This window comes from Cotesia glomerata, linkage group LG1 (assembly GCF_020080835.1).
Source record: "Cotesia glomerata isolate CgM1 linkage group LG1, MPM_Cglom_v2.3, whole genome shotgun sequence".
In the NCBI taxonomy this organism is placed as follows: domain Eukaryota; kingdom Metazoa; phylum Arthropoda; class Insecta; order Hymenoptera; family Braconidae; genus Cotesia; species Cotesia glomerata.
In genome coordinates this window covers 1,771,083-1,790,741 of record NC_058158.1, presented here as the reverse complement: position 1 = coordinate 1,790,741, position 19,659 = coordinate 1,771,083, and the positions used below count along the sequence as shown (strand labels likewise).

The following is a 19,659-nucleotide window of genomic DNA, read 5'->3' as shown; positions in this document are numbered from 1 at the left end:
TTTAAAATGATTTGTTTGTATTTAATAAATCAGATATTCATTTATTAAATATTAATAAATCTTTTTAAATACTAAGAAATATTTGTTAAGGACTAAAAAGTGGTCTCTAATAAATGATTTGTTAAATATTAACAAATATTTTTAACTATAAACAAATCCTTCTATCAGTGTATATATTTAAATATATTATTTGTTTGTAACTAAAATCTTAGTATAATTTTTACTATTTTTTCATTTAAAAAGATACTTTATATTAAAAAATATTATTTCTTCTCAAATATATAATTTTAAATATCAATTTCTTCAAATTTAAATTACATTCCTTCTTTAAAAGCCTATTTAAAATCCTATTATCATAATTTGTACCATTTCTTCACTTTAAAAAATACTTTTTTCTCAAATATATCATTTTAAATATCAATTTCATCAAATTTCCATTAAATTTCTTCTTTAAAAACCTATTTAAAATCTTAATATCATAATTTTAACTATTTCTTCATCTCAAAAAATATTTTTCATTATAAAATATTATTTCTTCTCAAATATATCATTTTAAATATCAAATTCTTCAATTTTAAATTGCATTTCTTCTTTAAAACCCTATTTAAAATCCTAGTATAATAATTTTTACTATTTCTTCGCTTAAAAAATTATTTTTTACTATCAGAATATTATTTCTTCTAAAATATATTATTTTAAATATAAATTTCTTCAAATTTCCATTAAATTTCTTCTTTAAAAACATAATTCCAAATTTTACAATTTCGCAACGCCCTCTACTACTTATTACGAAGCTACAACATTAAAATTATCAGTCACAAGTCAATTTTTGAATTGTTTTTTCCACAATTTATTTGTAATAAAATTCTCAAACTTATTAAATAAATTTAAATTGCAAAATTTCAATAACTAAAATACTTTTCTTTGCAGACTCCAAAGCAAATTAATAAAAACAATTAAATATTTTTAGGAAAAGAAGAATATTCCAAGAACTTTGCTATACTTTTCAAAGACTCGAAAAAAAAAACCAATACCAAAAGTAAGATAATTACCGCTAGAGAAGCTAATAGTTAGCTCAATTTTCTTCCAAAGTATCCAAGCAAGGTATTAAATCTCCATTAACTGCTGACTAATGATTAGATACTCAATAAAAGTGTCTAGTGCGTGCAAGGTAATGTACATATAATTGACATATACATATTTAAACATAAAGTGTCTGCCTAGACATGAAAAAAATCTATATCCCAATTCTTACAATGTAAGATTTGGTATTTGTGATAGATTGATTGAAACACGTGACTGAAGGTCAACAAATCAACTTAATAAAATTTCATAGTTGATTTGTCTTAACTTTCTATAGCCTGTAACTCTTACAGACACAGACAAGATAAATAGACAAGAGGCTAGCTAAAAAATTACTTACTTTCAAAGTCCAACTTGTAATTTCACTTTTTAAAAATATTATCCCGTAATTTAATTAGAATAAACTCCAAATTTTTAAAAATATTCTTCAGTACTTGTAAAAGGCCTTCATTCGTCACCATCAATATCAACCACATAAAAATACTAAAACAACTTAAATTATATCAATACAATTATTAATTATTAATTATCGTTATTTGAGAGTCGGAACTTGGCTCGAGCGCTAATGAGTTTACACACGTGAGGATTCATATGCACTGGCAGGTTTTCGTGCATGAGGACACCCGATTAATTATCAAGTTGTTTTTATTGTAAATTATTTTATCTCAACACGACTTTCGAGTCCTGCCACAAGACTGATCAACCTGTAAATCGTTTACAAGAGTCGACCGCCTGACTGTACTGAGGCCCCTGTTCAAAGTCACCTCCTCCACTTTCCCATTATGATTCTTGTATTCCCCCACCTATTTTTTTACCTGGGATCCCTTATATTATATGCTTATATACGTATTCTTGTTCATTAACGAATATTACTCACGTCGAGTCCTCCAAAATAAATAAATTTCGTAATTTTTTTCTCACATCTTCTGAGCAAACTTTTACAATTCACAAATTCTTATTAATTTTCTTCTTTTCTTACGAGTTTCATTGATTACTTTTATGACCTACTAGTTATCCGTGTCATAAGTAAATCTATCTAGTCCTACAGTGATAGCTAAGTTACTGTCTTAAAGTCATTGTACTCAGCCCTGGTTTTAGTTTTAGTTTTGATTAGAACAATTTTATGAGAAGAAAATTATCAAAAGTTATTTTTAGTTTTTATGAAAATTAAGTTAGCTGACTTCTGAAAATTTTTACAATTTTTTTTTTATTCAAGAAATGATTTTAAAAAATTGGAAAAACTGTAAGTGCAATTTTTTTAATATTTTTTTTTTGTTCTAATTTTATTAATTTAAAAAAATCAAAAATTAAAAATCTCGGATAACTTTAGTATGATGTTTTTATGAAAATTAAGTTAACAGACTTTTTAGAATTTTTTTTTATTGAAAGAATTATTAAAAAAAATTTTTATTTGTAAAAAATTTGAAAAACTGTAAGTACAATTTTTAAAAAATTAATTTTTTTTTTGTTCTAATTTAATTAATTAAAAAATTTTAAATGTCGGCTAACTTTAGTATTGTTTTTATGAAAATTAAGTAAGCTGACATCTGAAAATTAAAAAAATTTTTTTTAATGAAGAAATCATTAAAAAAAAATTTTATTTGTAAAAAAAAATTGAAAAACTGTAAGTGCAATTTTTAAAAATTAATTTTCTTTTTGTTCTAATTTAATTAATTAAAAAATTTTAAATGTCGGCTAACTTTAGTATTGTTTTTATGAAAATTAAGTAAGCTGACATCTGAAAATTAAAAAAATTTTTTTTAATGAAGAAATCATTAAAAAAAAATTTTATTTGTAAAAAAAAATTGAAAAACTGTAAGTGCAATTTTTAAAATATGTTTTTTTGTTCTAATTTTATTAATTAAAAAAAAATTGAAAATGTCGGCTAACTTTAGTATTATTTTAGTTTTTATAATTTTAAATTTGACTCTAAATGTTGTCTCTCTAAATCTCTCATCTAAGCTTTTGCTAATAATATCTTCTATTTCTTAATTAAAATTTTCACAATATTTCTTCACAAAAATTTAGAATTTTTAAATATTGAAATTAACCAAAATATATCAATATTTTGGACTTTTATAACAAATAAATTATTAAAAAAATTTACATCTAGAAATTAAAAAAAATTCCAAGTTAAAATTTTTTTAATAATTTAAAAAAAAAAATCTAATTTCAGTATTATAAAATTTTAGCAATAAATAAAATAAAAATTGTGTATTTTAATAAAATTAAATTTTTATAAATTAAAAATTTAAAAAATTCTTGCAAACTAAAAATTTAATTACTTAAAAAAAAAGTCTGTTTTTTTTTTAAATAATTAAAAAATTACTGTTAAAAAAAAATTGGTCAGTCGAGCGGACATTTAACGAAAAACCACAGCTATAAAATATATATAAAGTATAACGGTGTTTCCTTGGTACCGAGTTTCCCAAATATTTGACCTTTTTAAATAAATCCAACTCAGGCATCCCCATCATCATCAATTGCAAAAAAAATCCTACAAATTATATATATTTTATTTATTATTATTAATTACCATTATTTAGAATTATAAATAATAAATTTTCCACTGGCTATTAGACGAGCTCGAGGTATAATTAAGTGTGTCAACGCAGTACCCTCCAGATCCATGAATAAAAGATAAAAAATTGATCGTACGTATTATATATTTATAGCAAGGTATTGAGGTTGTTATTATATTACTCGGAATAGCAAAGGAGATAATCAGAAGTTGGATTAAGAGTTATTAAGATAAAGTAGTATAGTATTTGAGTTACTATTATTTACTACTGTAACTAGTATGTTGACTTATGGCTGTCAGTAGTAAGTGTCTTCGCTGTAAACTTATAAAAATTACAGCTGAGCTGTCACTTTCACTATATTGTTGTATAATAGGTGTAAGGCTGTACCCGATTGTAAATGATGTAATATGAAGATCGATTAAATAACAGATTGGTTAACGCACCATACCACAGATTGTAAAAGAATCTATTATACATTCTTGCCTCAAAATTAACAGCCTTGAAGATATTCATTACGTCTATTACCATTACTTATTTTATAGTTCATCATATCACTCTATGTAAAAAGTACATACCAGGTATATCGCAATTAACATCGACTTATTGCATTCTCTATTTAATTATAATCAATCATACATTTTCCCAATCGATAGATAGATAGATAGTACCTGCTTGCTGCGGCTAAAGGTTTTTATCACCGACCTTTGAGTCGTTTATTTTATTTATTTATTTTCTTCTCGACGCATTTTATTGTTATTATTTTATTTTATGTTAACATAAACTGATACTTTAATTTAAGTGTTCAGTCAGCTTTAAAAAAAACGTTTTAATAAAATTGATTTTTGTTTGTTACTCTAAAAAAAACAATCTAGGAAGTCATTCGTTTTTTACTCTGATAATATAAAGTCCAGCTATGAAAAATTTAGAGTATTTTTATTGGACAAAAAAAGGCCGTGTTATTGAATTACAATTATTGATACTGTGAAAAAAAAATTATTGAACTAAGATAATAATTTTTTTGTCAAGAATTTAGATGGAAAATTGATTAGTTTTATAACCCGTGTGAAAAAAAATTGTCCCAAAAATGTCCCAAGCGTGGGACATCCAAACGTGACACAATTTGGGACATTTTTGGGACAATTTTGGGACATCTTAAAAAAAATTAAAAATTTTAAAATAGTGCGTTTAAGTAATTTTTCGTCGATTTTAGGTATTTTTTTGAAGATTTTCAGAAGACTTCACAATTTCATGACAATTTTACTACAATTTTAAACGGTTTTTAAATGATTTTGAAGAAGATAATTTATTTTTGCACAGCTGTAGATTTGTCTAGAAATTAATGGATGAAACATTTATTGAACATTTTTGGGACATTTTTGGAACATTTTGGGACAATTTTAGGACATTTTTGGAACATTTTTTTAATATTTTTAGGACAATTTTGAACGTTTTTCAAATAATTAAAAAAAAAAAAAAACAATTTATTTTTGCACGGTTGTAGATTTGTCCTAAAATTAATAGATGAAAAATTTTAGGACATTTTTGGGACAACTTGAGGACATTTTTGGGACAACTTTAGGACATTTTTGGGACAACTTTAGGACATTTTTGGAACAATTTAGGACATTTTTGGGACAATTCTGTAACGTTTCTACAAAAAACTTTGAAAATTTTTAGAACTATTTCACGACACTTTTAAAAAATGTTCCGAAAATTTTAAATTTGTCCTAAAATTGTTCAAAAATGTCCTAAAAGTCCTCCTAAAGTTGTCCCAAAATGTCCTAAAATTTTTCATCTATTAATTTTAGTACAAATCTGTGCAAAATAAATTATCTTTCTTGAAATCGGTCAAAAGTGTCGTGAAATAGTTCTAAAAATGTTCAAAGTTTGTTGTAGAAACATTACAGAATTGTCCCAAATTTGTCCTAAAGTTGTCCCAAAAATGTCCTAAAGTTGTCCCAAAAATGTCCTCAAGTTGTCCCAAAAATGTCCTAAAATTTTTCATCTATTAATTTTAGGACAAATCTACAACCGTGCAAAAATAAATTGTTTTTTTTTTTAATTATTTGAAAAACGTTCAAAATTGTCCTAAAAATGTTCCAAAAATGTCCTAAAATTGTCCCAAAATGTTCCAAAAATGTCCTAAAATTGTCCCAAAAATGTTAAATAAATGTTTCATCCATTAATTTCTAGACAAATCTACAGCTGTGCAAAAATAAATTATCTTCTTCAAAATCATTTAAAAACCATTTAAAATTGTAGTAAAATTGTCATGAAATTGTAAAGTCTTCTGAAAATCTTCAAAGAAATACCTAAAATCGACGAAAAATTACTTAAACGCACTATTTTTAAATTTTAAATTTTTTTTTGAGATGTCCCAAAATTGTCCCAAAAATGTCCCAAATTGTGTCACGTTTGGATGTCCCACGCTTAGGACATTTTTGGGACAATTTTTTTTTACACGGGAAATTTAGCAATTATTTATAGGGTAGAGATACCGTTTTTGGCCAGTTAACATTTGAATTAATTTATAAAAAATTATAATCTTATAACCATATTTTTGTTGAATTTTAAAAAATTTATATTAAAACAAACTGAATTTGTAATGGTTTATTAAAATAAATTCATTTCTATCGTTTACACTGATAAAAAATTTATGTTGACTCAAGAGATATTTTCTTGACCTAAGAATTTATTTTGGAAGACAAATGATTATTTTGCTTTAAGAATTTCTTGTCTTGATTTAGATTTTCTTGGCTTAAGAGCTATATTATCTTCAATCGATACATTTAAGTTTTTCAATCAAAATAACATTATCGTTTAAAAAACTTAAAATAATTCATCAAAGTATATTTCAAAAACTAAATAGTCTTTAATTGTTATACCAAATAAAAATTATTTCTTGGAAATAAGTAAATTAATAATTAATGACAAAAAAAAGCCATTCTTAACATAAGTCGGTAACATCTTGAATCAATGTTATCGCCTATCTTGAACCAAGAGACAAAAATTCTTGAAAGAAATATATATATACATATATCTAGTTTCAAGAGTTCAAGTTTTGAAGAAAAAAAGTTTCTTGAATCAAGATTGTTTTTCTATCAGTGTATTTGAACAATAAATGGCCATAAACGGTACTTCTACCCTAAGTGGGGTCAACATTATTGGCCATATTAGGAGAAAAATTAAAATTTTCAATTTTTTTTATTCTGCTTGTTTTTACGGAGCATTTATGACTTTTTTAATTCTCTTTTTCAAAAAAGTGAAAGAAAAAATAAAGATTTAGATGGGTTTTTTACTTTCAAAAGTTGGAAAAAATTTTGTTTCTCATGTTTTTGGATAATATTTCTATTTTATTTTTTTTTTATATATATATTTTTTTTAAACTACATAATAAAATGAACAATTAAAAAAAAAAGTTGAATATCACAATTTTCTAAAATATTTATAAATTTTTTTAGGTTGGCAATAGCCTAATCGGCTCGGTACCTGCATTTCGAAAGAGTGGGACCAGGGTTCGATTCCGGCGCGCACCAATATTTTTCAATGATTATAAACTAAGAATATGTGCGTTTCATTGCCAGCCTCTGTACCGGTCGGGTTTTCTGTGGTTTTCCCATATAGTTATGGCGGTAAAATGTCATTATAGAAGTACCTCCATACTATTTAAGACCGTAATGCAAATGCAGGTACTGATTATAACGCGTAAGTCGGCCACAGTCGCAGCACATGTGTGTCGGGCATGAAAGAAAAAATCCCGACATGCAGGGGGGTGGGGACGAAAAAGTGGTTGAGAGTTATAATGACGGGGTTGAGAGACTATATTGCGGAGAAAAAAGTGGAGAGACAATAATTCCCCACCTTCCCCTGTAAAACACTCTACAGTGATACAAGTAAAACCATCCTCAATTATAAATTTTTTTTTTAATTTATTGAAATTGTGATAATCAATTTTTTTTTTTCTTTTAAATTGTTCATTTTTTTATGTATTTTTCAAAAAATATGTATCAATGAAATCAAATAGAAATTTCGTTCAAAAAAATGAAAATTAAAATCGTAGACTCCACTTGTAAATATTTATCAATAAAGTAATTATTTACATGTGGGGTAAACTCCACTTTGGGCCATAATTAGGTGAGAAATTAACATTTTCAAATTTTTTTTTTGATTTTTCTTATTTTTACGGCGCATTTACGATAAATAATGTCATAAAAGATAAAAAATGAAGATTTAGATATCTTTTTTGCCTTCAAAAGTTGTAAAAAATTTTGGCTCTCATGTTTTTGGATAAAATTTCTATTTTATCTTTTTGTAAGGTTTTTTATATATATATTTTTTTTTTTTGAAAACTACCTAAAAAAACGAACATTTAAAAAAAATGAATATCACAATTTTCTAAAAAATTTATAAATTTTTTTGAAAATTTATTAAAATTCTGATAATCAATTTTTTTTTTAATTGTTCATTTTTTTCAAAAAAAAACATCAATAAAATCAAATAGAAATTTCGTTAAAAAAATGAAAATTCAAATGATTTACTAGTAAATATTTACCAAAATTATTTTAAAAAATCACATTTAAAAATTTTCAAATATTTCATTTATTTAAAAAATTTTTGCTGTAATTTATGTGTTAAAAATCCTAAAAATAATCAAATGTCTCTCAATTTAAATATAATGAATTCTTCAATATTTATTATTAAAAATTGCATTTATTTTTTTTTTAGAATGACTCAAAAGCAAATGAAAAAAAATACCAATAAATCCCAAATAAAAAATTCAATTCTTCAAAATTATTAACTTGATTCAAAAAATTTTTTTCTTCTGTGTGGAAAAAATAATGCCATTAAAGTTGGCACTCAAAAACAATTTTTGAATTTTATTTATCAAAAAAATTTGTTCCAAATAATTATTTTAAAAAAATTGTATTTTTTATTTTTTTAAATTTCTGCATGTCAATTTTTTTGCCATAATTTTTTTGCTATAAAATTTTTAAAGTTATTCAATGTATGGTAAATTAATTTTTATGGAAAAATAAATAAAATTAAAAAGGATATTAAAATATAACAATACGCAGTTAGCATCTGATCTCCAACAGGAGCAAAGATTAATTTGCTGCGACGTAAACGTGAAAGCGGTCAATCCAGCTGGTTGTGTTACGTAAATATCTGTGGAAAAACCATTACGTCTGATGAACTTTGTTCGACATAATGATATGTTTTCCTTTTTTTTATTTTATATTTTTTTCATTCCTTTTATTTATTCAAATTCAACATACTTATATTTTGAAATTATTCGCTTACAATAATATAAGTATATGCCTACACGGTGATTTGTCCTTAGATCGGTTTCGGCGACAGGTTTTCCTTCGACGGTCTTAATTTACTTCACATTTGATGATTGTATCATGTCATTGCATTGCTTTAGTAAGCATGAAAAAAGAAAACACAAGTGTTAATTGTTTTAAAAAGACGTGTGTTTATTGAAGACGTGCTAATATTTAATACTTTACGTAAATATTGTATTTTAAAAATCATGTTTAAATATTGAGGGTAAATACCAACCATCGAAGAAAAGATTTCGCCATTTTTATATACGGATATATTTATATATTATTATAAACAATTATTATCACGGTGTTTAAGACTGCCACGGCACCGAGTAAGAGTCACGAATTATTCGCATAGTTGTTTTATTATACGGACGCACAAATGTATATTATATGATTATTTTATTGTTGTTATTATAATTATTCTTATCCACTTTAGTATAATAATCTTATATAAATGTTGGACACGCAAAAATGTCACATTCTATATCCACTCGGTTAAACTTGAACTTTTTTCATTGCCAACTTAATTCAAGTTATTAAAACTGGAAGAAGAAATATAATATTTTTTGTAGATTTCTTCTTTTAAGTTATTTTAATAAATTTCTTCTTTTTTTTTTATAATAATTTTTCTAAACTGTTTTATTAATGTCAAAAATTAAAGTAGCAGATATTTGATAATTTTTTTTATTTTTTAAGAAATAAATTAATGAAAAAAATATTGGAAAAAAAATAAATTGACATTTAGAAATTATAGTACTAAAGTTAGCCGACATTTTTAATTTTTTTCATTTATTAAATAATAATTAAAAAATATTTTTTAAAAATTTCACTTAGGGCCAGTTTTTAAATCAGAGATAAAATTTCATATGAAAATTAAGTTAGCCGACATCTAAAAATTTTTATTGAAAAAATCATTACAGAAAAATAAAAAAAAAATTTAATTTGTAAAATACTTAAAAAAACTATAAGTGCAATTTTTAAAAAATACTTTTTCGTTTTAATTTAATAAATGAAAAATAATCAAAAAATTAAAAACGTCGGCTAACTAGTATTATAAATTTTATCCAGGATAAAATTATTATTGCAAGTATATCAATAAATGAATAAATATAGATATATTTTAACAGTGGATAAAATTTATCCTGGTTTGAAAAACTGGCCCTTAGTTTTTTACAAAACATACTGAAGTTAGCCGTCATCTGTCAATTTTAAAAATTTTTTTAATAAATCAATTACAATAAAAAAAAAAGCTTCTAAAAATTTTCATTTGCAATTTTTATTAATTTTCACATGTAGAACTTTTTATGACATTAAAATTATTTAACAAAAAATTTTCTTCCAAAAAATTATTTTTAAAAAATTGGATTTTTTAATTTTTTAAAATTTCTTCGTCAATTTTTTTTTGCACTACCTAATTTATGTTTTAAAAAATTATTAAATATCTGCTAATTTTAATTTTTAAAATTTTAAATTAATTTTTTTTAGTAATAATTTAATTGCTATAAAATTCTAAAAAAATTTTTAATTTCTGTCAACTTCAGTGTCATTTTTACAAATGAAAATTTTTTTTTATTATTTTTTAAGTTTGTCAATAAAAAAAACATTAGACATTTTTAAATGTCGGCTAACTTAATTTTCTTTAAAAGTTTTAATAAATTAAAAATACAATTTTGTAAAACAATTTTTCAGAACAAAGTTTTTTATTAAATAAAATTAAAAAATGGATGAAAATTAATTTAGCAGATATTTAATAATTTTTAAAGCTTTTATAAACAAATAAATAATGGCAAAAAAAAATTGACATGTAGAAATTTAAAAATAAAGTTTGGAAAATCCAAAAATGCACGCCTCATAACGCTCATTCATTTTTTAAGAAATAAATTAATTGTTTAATTGATTAAAGAAAAAAAATTATAATTAAGTCATTTCTTACAAAGTATTTTTTATTTTTTTTTTTAAATATCGGCGCCCTTTTTTCTTGTCATATGCGCACGCAGCCTAAAAAAATCTAGCTTGATCAAGTGGCGCCATAGTTTTCTCGTGACAAATAAGAAAAGTTCATTTGGCTTTGTACGGTTGTATCGTAGCTAATTTTAATAAAAATTCAATTTAAAAAAAAAATACGTAAACTAGGGCACTGATATTAAATACGGACCCAGTTCATCGAATTCTTAAACTAATAAAAAAGGTCCGGTCTTGAAATATCAATTTGTTCGGGAGTAATCGTTGGTACATCCAAAATGGGGTGACATCCGGACGTCCACGTAAAATTTTTTTCAAAACGTTTTTTTTCTTCAAAATAGCAACATGAAATGATTTTAGAAAGTAAAAGATGGTTTAATTTAAGTGTTTTTTTGGTGTACATCTACTTATATCATTGTATAAGTGTAATATGGTTGTGATAGAGGCATTTAAAGATCACAAAATTGCTTGAACTTGACGAGTCGAGTATAAAGCACAACTTCACGCGCTTCGCGCTATGAGGCGTGCAATATTAAAAATGCAATTTTTTAGAATTAATTTAGTTGTTAAATAAAATTAAAAATTTATCAAGTGACAGCTGATTTTAATATCAAATAATTAATGTCAAAGTAATTTTAAAAATTTCTTTCAGAAGTGATGAAGAAATATAAATTTTAATTACAAAATGACTAACACTGAAGAAATAAATATACTTTAATTTAAATATCAGATTTTATTTCATCTGAATCATCAGAAAATCCAAATACGAGATTAAATCAAAAAAAAAAAAAAAATTGCAGACGTCAAAAATATGCAACTTGTAATCGAATCACGTACTTACTTGCAGAATAGCTCTTGGAAAGGCTGGTAGTCATCTAGAATCATATTTCCCGCAAGAATAATACATACATTGCAGTAACTAACAATGCAATGTTTTTATTTATATTAATATTTAAAAATCGACCTTGAAGATTTAATACTCGCATAAAATTCGCCCACTTGACAGTATAATGGCAAGCTTATTAATTTTATAACCATGGTTGCAACCGGAAGCGAAATAAAGGTAACAGACATTTTATTCTAAATGTCATATTTTTTAAACTTTTCAGAAATAACAAGTTTTTGATTATGCTAATTAATGCCTAGATAAACATCGAAGTCTGTTTACTATTTATCAGCTGTGCTGCCATCTACCGCTTCCCTGTCATAAATCCGCGGAATTATTCCACAACCAATACAATGGCCGCAAGGATGTTAGCGAAGAAACAAAGGTGACTTATTGCAGATTAATTCTCACTTTTTTTACATAAATATACTTCCTATTTTTGTTTTTATTTTTGCTGAGCAATTTTACGGGAAAAAACCCTATTTCGTGGGGACATTGGTGACCCGATCATCAAGTCGTCCCGTTTACATTTGAAACTGGTTTCGCATTGGCTTAACGCCTTTCACACTGGTCTTGTGTGTAAATCCCGCACACACGTCAGTGACGCAGCCTCAACAAATAAAATAATCGTATGACTTGGACTTTCACAAATATATATGTGATATCAAAAACCTGCCAGTTAATAATAATACACAAAATTAAAACTATTTCTTCACAAACTCTACTTTGAAGCCGCCATTTTTATTTTACATTTTTGACAGTTAAAATTTTTGTCATTATCCGGCAGAAAGTTCAAAAAATCAACAATTAATATCTTAAATTACTTTAAAAAAATTAATTACTCACCTAAAAAAATTAGTTAGCCATTTTTTAATTTTTTTTAACAAATTTTTTCAAAAAAATTATTTTTTTAAAATTATGACAGACAAAAAATTTTTTTACAATTTTATGGCAATTAAATTATTATAAAAAAAATTTAATTAAAAAATTCCACATGTGAAAATTAATTAAAAATTATAAATAAAAATTTTTAGAAGCATTTTTTTATTGTAATTATGAAAATTGAGTTAGCCGAGATTTAATAATTTTTTCTTTTTTTTAAATTATTACAAAAAAATTAAGTGCAATTTTTTAAAAATATTTTTTTGTTCCAATTTAATTAACGAAAAAAAAATTAGATACTAACTTCAGTATCATTAAAAATTGCATTTTTTAATTTTTAAAATTACTTGTCAATTTTTTTTGCTATAATTTATTTATTACAAACATTCTTAAAATTAATGAGTGCTAAATTAATTTTAATTACTCACCTGGGTAATCCGCTGCTCCAGCTAAACATTTTTCTTATACTTTCCGGTTGTGTGTCATCCTTAACGTTAGCCATTTTAATTCCAGAATTTTTAACAACCAATTTCAAAATTTTCTTCAAATTTATTTACTCAATAAAAAGTAATTAATCCTTTTACTTAATATTGACCAATCGAACATAAAATGATTATCATTTATTAAAAATAACTTTCCCAATTTAAATTCAAAGTCCATTAAATAAAAATAAAAATAAAATTAACATAAATTAATATTCAAAAACTCAACATACTGGTGATCACTTTCCGGTTTTTTTTCCATCAAATGAAAACATCATTGATTACCTTACAAATTTACAGTTATTTATTTTTTTCAGATATCAAATAGTCAGTAGCCAAACAAAGTATTTGTTTTTTTGAGCAGAGCTCAAAAAAATGACTACAAAATAAAAATAAAAACTATGAGCACACACGAACAAAAATGAACATGAAGAAGGGTGTCAATAAAATTGCCCAAGATATACAAACTATATCTTGGTACTTGGTATTGTATATCACGTCGATGCTACCATACTGCAAGCAATTGCTGCTGTACACCCATCCGCGTTCGACTTGCACGCTTACTGTGTCTGATGTCTGTCGCTTTTTCATACGCTCACAATACTCACATAATTACACTTCACTCTCTCCTGTTCCACTCTCCAAAGTCTTGGAGAGGATGTACTTACCACTTATTAATATATTTGTATGTATATATAAAGATATAAGCCCAATACATGCATTTATTTATACATAAGTGCACATGTATTAAACGTTAATGTTAAATATTTCAATAAATTTTTACTCTTACGAGTATTTCTCCGAGATAGTATCTCGTAACTTATAATAAGCTTGGCTTGCCGATTCTCCAGCACCTGTACGCTGTGAAATGACAACTCATGCTTTCTATATTTAAATATTTTCAAAATTTCAAATTTTTATTGGTTTTAATTCATGTTTATATAAAAGGTCAGTCGAGATTGTCCACACGGAAAAAAAATTTTCTTCAATCAAGTATATCATTTTGAAGAACTTAATATTCTTGATTTGAGTATACTAGCAGAAGGATTTCTTAGTATTTAAAAAGATTTCTTTGTATTTAAGAAATTATTTCTTAGTATTTAAAAAATATTTTTTAATATTTAAGAAATATTTCTTAAGTATTAAAAAATATTTTTTTTAATTACTAAGAAATGATTTCTTAAACACAAAGAAATCTTCTTAAATGCTAAGAAATTCTTCTATCAGTGTAAGAAATCATTTCTTAGTATTTAAAAAATATTATTTAGTATTTAAGAAATATTTCTTAAACATTAAGAAATATTTTTTTAAATACTAAGAAATAATGTTTAAGAAATGATTTCTTAAATACAAAGAAATCTTCTTAAATGCTAAGAAATTCTTCTATCAGTGTAAAAAATCATTTCTTAAACATCATTTCTTAGTATTTAAAAAATATTATTTAGTATTTAAGAAATATTTCTTAAATACAAAAAAATATTATAAATACTAAAGAATATTTCTTAAATACTAAGAAATATTTTCTTAATACTAAGAAATGATGTTCAAGAAATGATTTCTTAAATACAAAGAAATCTTCTTAAATGCTAAGAAATCCTTCTATCAGTTTTCTATAGAAAAATTTTTGATTTAAGGAAATTTTATTTGAATCAAGTTAATTTTTTTTCAGTCCAATATTTTTTTTCGCTTAATTATCTTTAAAATTTTCATTTTCAGGATGCCCCCAGAATCTGAACCGCGAGATTCCGCCGTCTGGGCTGATGATTATCCGGATGTGGCTCACTGGCCCTGGCCATGTGATTGAGGTGTAAACGTGCAAGCGGTTGGGGCTCAGCTGAAAGAATATTTTCATTTTTTAAGAAGTTTCTTCGCCAGAGGTGAAATCTTATGTAAGATTTATTAAGAAGGTAAATTATGATAATACTTTTTGGGTTGGTAGAATGGTCTTCCAATTCAGACTCTTGCTGGTAACATCTGGAGCCAATGTTCCCTCGACTTTGACGCTGTCAGGAAAGTTGCCTCTGAAATGCGCCGTGTCAACCTCGATAGTGTCTACAGTTCCGACGTAACCGAGCCTGAATATCGCCCATTCACTTCCAGAAAACTGCAATTTATGTAAGGAATTCCATTTATAGTCGACGGATTTTTATTTCTATTAAGTCGGTTGTTATCTTGATTTTTGGATGGAATTTTTTTTAGATTTTTATCTTTATTTATAAATTATGAATTAATAAATTATAAAAAAAGTAATATTTTAATTTAATTTCTCGAAATTGGTGAAGAATATATATTAAATTTTTTTTTCAAAAAATATCTTCGATAATTCTGATTAAAAAAAAGAATTGAAATAAAAAATTTTGAATTCTTTTCAATACTTCTGAATATTTTTGACATTTAATTTCTTCTTTTGTAAAGAATAAAAATTGTCAATTTTTTTTTCTAACTAGAGAAAAAAAAATTACTTATTACTTGGATGGAAATATTCCATTTGTTAAAATCAAAAAATTGTATAAGAATTCATAAAATAAATAAAGGCAAAAATCTAAAAATTAACATTAAAATTCTTTAAACTGCAAACAAAAAATCAATGGCCTTATTTTAAAATATCGCAACGCACTAAAAATATAATCAAAACATAATAACGAAATTTAAATTACAAATATTTAATAATACCTCAAGATTCTTTCAAATTTTATAAACATTAAATAATTGTTAATTGAGCGTAAAGTTTAAATAAATATCTCGGATTGCGAAATTTAAAAATAAGGCCGTCGGTTTTTCTTTAAAATTAATATTAAAAAAAAAAACTTCTTATTAAACTTATATTTATCTATAAATATATATGTATATTAATAGATAAATTCGTACTTGGAGAATTCCGGAGTCGTCTATCTGAATAATTGGCGGTCTGTCGAGCCGCCTCGCAGTTTCCCATCCATCCTTCATACTCGAGGAATTTCCGGACTTTATCAAATTCCGCGGGTGACCGTAGTGCGCATTGCTGTACTCTTCGCAGACTCCTCCATTCTGTTGAGCCACCAGATCGATTCGTACCGCGAATTCTCTGGGCTTAAATTGCGGGATAATTAAACCGTAGGCGCGAAGTCTCGCGATTCCTCCATCGGGGAAAAGATTCAGACGCAGGTGAGTCCATTGCTCTGTCGAGGTTGAATTGAAATTTTGTCGCCGGGTCGCTTCGTACCCTGGTTGCAGTTCAGTTTGCGGGACTATTGTCGTCCAATTCTAATTAAATTATTTTTTATCAAAAATTAATTATAAATAAATAAATTATGACAAAAAAAATTGATAAGAAATTTAAAAAAAATAAAAAATACAATTTTTTTTTAATAATTTTTTATCAAAAATTAATTATGAATAAATAAATTATGACAAAAAAAATCAATATGAAAAAATTAAAAAAAATGAAAAATACAATTTTTTTTTAATAATTTTTTATCAAAAATTAATTATGAATAAATAAATTATGACAAAAAAAATTGATAAGAAATTTAAAAAAAATAAAAAATACAATTTTTTTTAAATAATTTTTTATCAAAAATTAATTATGAATAAATAAATTATGACCAAAAAAAATTGATATGAAGAAATTAAAAAAAAATACAATTTTTTTTAAATAATTTTTTTGAAAAAATTTATTTGTTAAAAAAATTAAAAAAAAATTGTGACTGCTAATTTTAGTGTCATAAATTATTTTTATTAACAAATATATTTATTTATTAATTTATTTTTCAAAAATTCACCTCAGATTTCAAGCGCGATATTTGCATCCTAGCTTCCATTGAAGCCGCAGTTCCCAGCTGACTGTTTCTTATCGGAAATGAAGAAATTTCTAATTTAAAATGGTAATTTTAATTAAATTAGTAATTTTTATTTTTAAATTAAATTAAATTATTTTGTTTACCATTTTCTGCCAATCGCGCAGCTTGGATAGAAAACCTCGGAGCGTGATTTCCTGTAAAGTATCCAGTGTCGACGTAAAAACCCTTGACAATAGACCGATGTCCTAATGCAATTATCGCCCAATCATGGCCAGCACTTCTTCTTCTTCGGGTTTCCCACCCGTCCATCCATTTTCCGAATTCCGTGTAAGCTTCTTCTTGCCACACTGGTTCTTCGTCCTTTTCGTAGAATTATTATTAGCATATTTTATTTTTAAACTCTCAGGTGTGAAATTACCTTCAAAAGATTTTCTGCTACAGCAAACCAATCGTCTGTTGCGAAAATAATTTTACCACCATTCTAAATATAAATATAAATTATTAAAAATATTATAAAAAAAAACATTTTTAATTTAAATTTGACTATTTTTTAATTTTTTTTAAATAATAAATTATTTTAAAAAAATGCATTTAGAATTTTTTAAACAATAAATTAGTTAAAAAAAATTATTTTAAAAGATTGTATTTATAATTTTTTAAATAAATTTTTCTTGATATAATTTATTAGTTAAAAAATTTCTAAAAATGATTAAATGTCTCTCAATTTTTATATCATATTTAATGCTTAAAAAATTTGAATTCTAAAGAATTTTATTAAATTTTTATAAAAATAATTCATACATGTTATATATTTTTTCAAATTTTTACTTGACAAATATTTAATTATTTAAAAAAAAAGAAACTTGTCATATGTCTGCAAAATTCAGTTCCACAAAAAAAAAAACCCAAATATTATTCCAAAAGTTATTTACTTAATTCGATTTCAATTTGTTTTCTTACCGATTCAGAAATTAGCTCAGTCAGCTCTGAAAATTTGAACTTGTTTGCACTCATCGCAGTGTTAATACTGACAAAAAAAATTATAATTATGATCATATTTATAAATATCCTTAATAATAATCGATGAATTAAAAAATTAAAACATGCAATTTCTATCCAATAAATTAATAAAATTTTACTTTGTTTCAGATTATTGGAATTTTCTTCTTTGAAAAAATAATTTCCAAGCTTAAAAAATTTTATTAAAAATTTCAAAAATCAATATTAATAAATTGTGAGAAAATAACAGATAGAAGCTTGAAGTAATACTAAGTCAATGAAGATAATTACCAGACGTTATAAGTAGCTTATCGCTAGACATATTTATACTTATCAAATCAAGCAAATAATTATAATCAACAATAAAACTATAATAATAATCAATATTGAATATTTACTCAAAACAAAGAGTCTAAAAATTGAGTTTAAACTGGATTCAGGTAATCTATATTATTAAGAGAATAAGAAAAATTTTATGGCCAGTGTATTTATATGATAAAATAGGCTTTTATAGTTAAATTTGGCAAAATGCTCTATCTCTAGATACATAATTTAGAAATGACTTTGTATCTCGTGAACTATTGACATTTTTAAAGATATAAGTTCATCCCGACATTATACTTATCGAGACCTTTCATTTGAGTACCCACATCAATTTTTCATTTATTTTATATATTTATATATATTGTATATATGTATATATGAAAAATATATCAAAAATGCATGTGGGTACTCAAATGAAAGCTCTTGATGAGTGTAACACCAGAATGAGCTTATATCTTTACAAATGTCAGTAATTAAGAAGTGGCCTTGTATCTTGAGAACTGTTGACATTTTTAAAGATATAAGCTCATCCCGATGTTACACTCATCAAGACCTTTCATTTGAGTACCCACATCAATTTTTCATATATTTTATATATTTATATATATTGTATATATGTATATATGAAAAATATATCAAAAATGCATGTGGGTACTCAAATGAAAGCTCTTGATGAGTGTAACACCAGAATGAGCTTATATCTTTACAAATGTCAGTAATTAAGAAGTGGCCTTGTATCTTGAGAACTGTTGACATTTTTAAAGATATGAGCTCATCCCGATGTTACACTCATCAAGACCTTTTATTTGAGTACCCACATCAATTTTTCATATATTTTATATATTTATATATTATATATATGTATATATGAAAAATATATTAAAAATGCATATGGGTACTCAAATGAAAGCTCTTGATGAGCGTAACATCAGAATGAGCTTATATCTTTAAAATATATATTATATAAGGTAAAAGCCCCAATAGATGATCACGTACCAGTATATGATCACTCCATGTATTTGTATATCTATATTCACAAATATATTTTACCTTATATGTATATATGAAAAATATATAAAAATGCATGTGGGTACTCAAATGAAAGCTCTTGATGAGTGTAACATCGGAATAAGCTTATATATTTAAAAACGTCAACAGTTAAAAAAGTACAGTTCAATTTAACAAAAGTAATTATTTAATAAAGCAAAATTTTATTTATTAATCTCAAAAGTCATACAAATTATTTAATAATATTAACCATTTGTTTAACTTTTTCTTCAGAAGTAATCATAATAAATGTAGCCGGTTTTTTTCCATCACGCGTGCTGTTCAATTTATCATCTAAGTCCACGCGAATTTTGGCTGATGCGTGAAACTCTCTAGCACGCGTAGCGTCTTTAATCAGCAGAA

General features: G+C 24.7%; 2 protein-coding genes and 2 long non-coding RNA genes across 5 annotated transcripts in view; 2 read left to right on the top strand and 2 right to left on the bottom strand.

Moving 5' to 3' along the window:
• LOC123275087 (ABC transporter G family member 20) overlaps positions 1–13,313 on the bottom strand; it is a 28,723-nt gene extending 15,410 nt beyond the window's left edge. The window contains exon 1 of the mRNA XM_044743003.1: positions 13,094–13,313. Coding sequence (XP_044598938.1) covers positions 13,094–13,167 — 74 coding nt within the window. The 5' untranslated portion in view covers positions 13,168–13,313. The remainder of the gene's footprint in view (positions 1–13,093) is intronic.
• Positions 976–14,981, top strand: LOC123275115. 2 transcript variants are annotated; one of them, XR_006511628.1, is made up of 5 exons: positions 976–1,171; positions 11,745–11,960; positions 12,044–12,168; positions 13,465–14,095; positions 14,864–14,981. It is a non-coding gene; the product is annotated as an uncharacterized LOC123275115 (long non-coding RNA). The 2 variants fall into 2 exon arrangements; XR_006511627.1 differs by lacking the exon at positions 976–1,171 and having other exon boundaries at positions 11,556–11,960.
• On the bottom strand, positions 13,983–19,589 carry LOC123275101 (probable allantoicase). The gene is made up of 9 exons (XM_044743024.1): positions 19,508–19,589; positions 17,887–17,953; positions 17,345–17,407; positions 17,070–17,286; positions 16,909–16,997; positions 16,016–16,390; positions 15,072–15,251; positions 14,816–14,981; positions 13,983–14,108 (listed from the first exon to the last, which is right to left on the bottom strand). The coding sequence occupies exons 2-8, from the start codon at positions 17,938–17,940 to the stop codon at positions 14,835–14,837; spliced, it is 1,125 nt and encodes a 374-aa protein (XP_044598959.1). The 5' UTR covers positions 17,941–17,953; positions 19,508–19,589; the 3' UTR covers positions 13,983–14,108; positions 14,816–14,834.
• LOC123275119 lies at positions 15,159–19,646 on the top strand. The gene is made up of 3 exons (XR_006511634.1): positions 15,159–15,262; positions 18,076–18,365; positions 19,531–19,646. It is a non-coding gene; the product is annotated as an uncharacterized LOC123275119 (long non-coding RNA).
• Positions 19,647–19,659: the final 13 nt, after the last annotated feature.

Excerpts from the sequence above, each read along its gene's own strand:
- LOC123275101 (XM_044743024.1), bottom strand. The coding sequence starts at position 17,940 with ATGAGTGCAAACAAGTTCAAATTTTCAGAGCTGACTGAGCTAATTTCT. Across the intron at positions 16,391-16,908 it reads TATCGCGCTTGAAATCTGAG|AATTGGACGACAATAGTCCC; the intron begins GTGAATTTTTGA and ends TAATTTAATTAG. Across the intron at positions 15,252-16,015 it reads ACGACTCCGGAATTCTCCAA|TTTTCTGGAAGTGAATGGGC; the intron begins GTACGAATTTAT and ends CATAAATTGCAG.